Source organism: Neltuma alba, unplaced genomic scaffold, assembly GCF_004799145.2.
Source record: "Neltuma alba isolate B1F8T4 unplaced genomic scaffold, ASM479914v2 tig00011667_pilon, whole genome shotgun sequence".
Taxonomy (NCBI): Eukaryota; Viridiplantae; Streptophyta; class Magnoliopsida; order Fabales; family Fabaceae; genus Neltuma; species Neltuma alba.
Window position 1 is genome coordinate 1 of NW_021636309.1, and position 4795 is coordinate 4795.

General features: G+C 37.8%; 1 protein-coding gene across 1 annotated transcript; it reads right to left on the minus strand.

Annotated features, from left to right (window-relative positions):
• Positions 1 to 1313: 1313 nt before the first annotated feature.
• LOC114716463 (ankyrin repeat-containing protein At5g02620) lies at positions 1314 to 3937 on the minus strand. Its single transcript, XM_028901470.1, has 3 exons — positions 3431 to 3937; positions 2883 to 3298; positions 1314 to 2486 (listed from the first exon to the last, which is right to left on the minus strand). The coding sequence occupies exons 1-3, from the start codon at positions 3885 to 3887 to the stop codon at positions 1443 to 1445; spliced, it is 1917 nt and encodes a 638-aa protein (XP_028757303.1). The 5' UTR covers positions 3888 to 3937; the 3' UTR covers positions 1314 to 1442.
• Positions 3938 to 4795: the final 858 nt, after the last annotated feature.

The following is a 4795-nucleotide window of genomic DNA, read 5'->3' on the forward strand; positions in this document are numbered from 1 at the left end:
CCTGGTTCTTTCTACTTCATCAGTGGGCTGTATGAACATTGCAGGAATGGCCAGAGATTGATGGTTGAAATTATACCTCCAGTGTCTGTTTCTGCTCCTTCACCTTCTCTTCCATCATCATCATAGCTCTGCGGCTTCACTTTCAGTAGTTCTCACCACTTGTTTTTCCTTCATGTTGTTGGTTATCAATTTAGGTGTCTCTTCTGTTTAGGAATTATTACCATATGAACGAACTGGTTTCCTTGTTTTATTTTAGATAATGTAGTATCGTGTTGTCTTTGATCCTCATGCTGTTTTAATTTTATGACCATGCGTTGATTTTTCTTTTGCTTGATGTAGTTCTACTTTTTAAGACGTCAAGTATTAATTACTCAGTTTGCCTCAGCTTTCTGATCTTCCACTTCTAATCACTAAATTTGAAAGTCAATTCAGAAATATGTACGGGAATATAACGATTACCCAAGATTAAAATTTATGTATTTGTTCAATGATGGAGGCACGGTTATGTAAGTTACAGGAAATTAAAATACTCTAAGAAAAAATTAAGAATTTTTAGAGAAAAATTTACTTATCACTTGTGAGTTTTCTGGGTTGGTCCCACTGTACTATAAGATTCCAAATTTTTTTATCCCCGGAAGTTGATCATCAGTTTCAATGTAGAATCACTTTAAATTTCGTGAATTAAAATCTGAGAACGACGTTGAGCGAATTAAAATCACTGATCTTTGTGCGACATCGAGACCAGTTAGGATGTTGTGTGGTAAGTAACAAGAAAGCGTATAAATTACTTACTCCATCTCTAAAGAATCTAGATCCCCTATTTATAAAAATACATGTATATAATTTTGGCTTTTTGGCAACGTATATAATGTCTTTATCATATATATATATATGGTTGTAACATGATATGTGAAACCATATATATCTCATTTAAATAGTTTCGATTTGATTTTTTTTATTTGTCCAAAATAATTATTTTAATATTTATATAATCCAAAATAAAGATAATCTCTTAACCATCATTTTTTAAAAAAATAGTTTTTTATTTAAAAATAATTAATTAAAGATTTTAAATTTGATTATTTAAAGATATAAACAGTCTAGATCTGATAAGTTTAGAATAGTTATCAAGATGATGGACACTGAATCTGGTTCTCCACTCTTAGATGATTGATCTTGAAAGATTTGTCAAGACTTACCGACAGACACGAGGGGGAATTAAATCAGAGGCCTTATTCAATTTTTGCTGCCACAAGTTGGACAAATATATTACAGAAACAAACAAAAAAGACTTTGGAATCCAAGCAAGCTGTACGCAACTAATATTGCAAGACTTTTCTTCTACGAAGGAAGCATGATATACATATACATATATACATATAATACATTATAAGAATAGCCAAAGAAACTAATTTACAAAGAAATAAGGAGAACTAAATCAATCAGTATGAATGGTAACCCTGTAAATAAGCACTCTCAATATCTGAGTTTTTACTCTCTCTTCCAGAAGTGTCATCTCCCTTCTCCACATTCTTCCTTGTGCTTTTCCTCCACTTTGATTTCCTGTAACAGTGTTCAATCAACATGACTGTGAGGCCAATGAAGACTGCTCCCAGAGAGCCGCCTCCTACTGCTATGAGCACCACAGATAGCCATTGAAGGCCATCTCCATGAGGCAAGATCACCCATATTGCTGCAACATACCCAGTTGCAGTAAATGCCACTGACACCCACATGGCCTTGTGAGCAACCACAAGCATCCTCATGTGAGTTCTTTTTCTGAATGGAATCACACTCACAAGCACAATCACTATTGATAGAGATGTGAACAATGCTATGTTATTTGCAATTGTAAACACTTTAAAAGCTGTTAAGTTTCCCGCCATTGATTTCCCTCTCATGGGTCCTTCTTGGTGCACTCCACCAGGAGGATTGATACCAGCAGCAAAAGTCACAGTAGCTATCAGAATAGTAACTAAAATGATTGTGTTTCTTGCATTTAACAATGCCTCTCTTTGCATCTCAATGTTCTCAGTGACGTTTTTCCTCTGTGTTCTGCTCTGACCCTTGTGTTTCCGAGCGATTTCTGGGGGGAAATCGTCAAATTTATAACTTTGATTCTCAAATCTGTTGAGAGCTTGAGGATGAGGAGATGTGTTTTTGCTGGCTTCTGGGGGGGTTATGGATTCATAAGAGATCATTTCATAATTGGGGAATTCAAGATCGTTTGATTTATTATCATGGGTTCGTGACAGAGAAAGCCTAGAAGTTATGGGCGATAGAGAATTATTGGAGGCTTCTGGCGGTTCAAGTGAAGAAGATGGAAAGTGGTTGCTTCTTTTGGCGCCTGCTCTGATGAGCATGGCTTGAAGTTGCCTGTTTTCTGAAGTGTCCCTAGCCTGTTCTAGCATGTCTAGTGCTGTGACCCCTTCATTGTTCCGAGTATTTATGTCCAGATTTGTCTTGTTGATCAAGAACTCAGCTATCTGCAAATCATAAGACAAAAACACGAGCTTGGTTAATCCTTGTAAGTATCAATTTCATCCGGAAACATATATAGTGTTTTTGGCCTGTGGTTCTGGTCAATTTGATTAAGATCCTTAAAATCTTGTCAATGAGAAATCGGGCATAATAGTTAACATTAATCAAAATCTATAATACCAAACATTATTGTCGCATCAGTGACATATCATGTCTTAAAAACTCGGGTTAAAATCAACCAAAATTAGCCAAAATCTATATTACATACAGCACATTATTGTCACATTAACAACATGTCATCTCTGATAACTTTGATAAAAATTAGCCATAATTTTAAGTACTAATATCTCACTAACAAAATTTCTGGAATTTTATGGAAGAAAGTCCTCATAATTGCTTACCGCATGGCGTCCAGCAGTAACAGCAAGATGCAAGACGGTGTTTCCATGTCGATCCTGACAGTAAAGGAGGTTGGTGCCATTGGAGACCTGGGCCAAGAACACCAGAGCATCATAGTGTCCATATCTCACAGCCAGGTGGAATATGGTCTCTTCTTCTCTGGTTGGATAATGAAACGACGCCGCATTGCACGACACAAAGTCTTGCAGGATCGAGACCCTGCCATTAATGGCCGCCAGGTGCAGTGGGGTATAGCCATTGTTGTTGAACTGTAGAGCAACGTTCGGGTCTCGCCTCAGAAGCATCCACACCATCTCCCTGTGCCCTTTGCAACAAGCATGGTGTAATGGCCAGTTCCCTTCATCGTCCACCACCTCAAGAAGATAAGGCCACTTGTCTATCAGTTCTCTCACAACATCTGCATCAGAATACACGAGATCAGTTATGGAACTGGTTGAGATAGTGGTTTAATGGTCAGTAGTTCATCGGTTAGCCTGGCTGATCCGGCATGAGTTTTAATAGCATGAGGAAGAGTTTGAGATCAACGTACCAGTGTGTCCTCTAGAAGCAGCGACGTGAACACATGTGGCATCAAAACTGGGTTCCTTTGGGTCTGTATCAGGAAGATTAAGCAGAAGAAGATGCACCATCTCGAGGTGGCCATGGCTGCAAGCTACATGAAAGGCACTTTTGCCGCTGGAGTTGAGCTTGGCTACACCGTTGGGATTCACCGCAAGAAGTAATTTTAGGACCTGCACGTTCCCTTTTTGGCAAGCCTCGTGAAATGGAGTGTCTTGCTTCTTGTTCTCGGCATCCACCATTTCCGGGCACAACCTCACAATTTCCGAAACTGCTTCTATGTTGCCATATCGACAAGCAAGATGTAACGCCGTGCTCAGAGACTTGTCTGTTCTCTGATGTAACACCGCTTCGTTCTCTTGAATTAGCCTTATCAACGTTGGCGTGTCGTTTTTCTTGATTGCATCAAGAAGCTTCTGATCCATCATCTTCGATTTCTCGTATACGTACTGAGAAGATGAGCTTAATTTGCGTTTGTTGTTGTTGTTCTTCTTCCTCCTCTGCCCCCATTTATAAAGGAGCCAGAATCCGCCAGGCAATTAGCTTGCGAGAAAGATAGAGAATTTGCAGGGAAACTTTCAGGGAAGATTCCCACTGGATGATGTATAGTAGGAAAGATGTCTAGATGACGTGTGTTATTTTCGCCATCATTAATGTTAAGAAGTTTCCTTAGGAAATAATTTGGGTGGACGCGCACGAGCGGGCGTTGATGAAATTGTGGTGTTGCTTCCGAAGAGTAATGATAGAAAGCTGCTTTTGTGTTAAAGTCAGCGTGACATGGGCTTTAAATATTAACTACGTTTGAAGACTTTCTATTATTGTCAACGGAGAATAAAACGCGTCAAATGTTAAATTAACAAGATATTATGTGATTATTAAGGAACTAATCAATCAGAAAACGTCAATATTTTAGCCATCAAATAAGCAAAAGTTTGCCGTTTTGTTCAAGTTGTTCGATTCTAGTTCTTCTTGTTTTGTTTTTTTTCCTCGTGATGATCATGATTCACGAAAGTTATCTTTCTCTTTTGAGAGAGAAATTATAAACACCAAGTTAATCATACAGGAGAGAAAACTCTTGGAAGTTTCTTCAGGGACGTTTAGTTGCTAAGTTTCACAAACAGAGATCAGATTCAAGTTTCGTGCATGAAAACACTTGGCAATGAAATCATGAGATTTTTTCCCCATGTACTTTTTCATGATCTAGATTTGGGTTGCATAAATGATCCATTCAATTATCTCTATGTAATATATATTTATACTTATATAGACACATACACTCTATCTGTCTTTCTCATAAAATAAATTTACTATTTTATACAAATAAAAAAAAACTTAG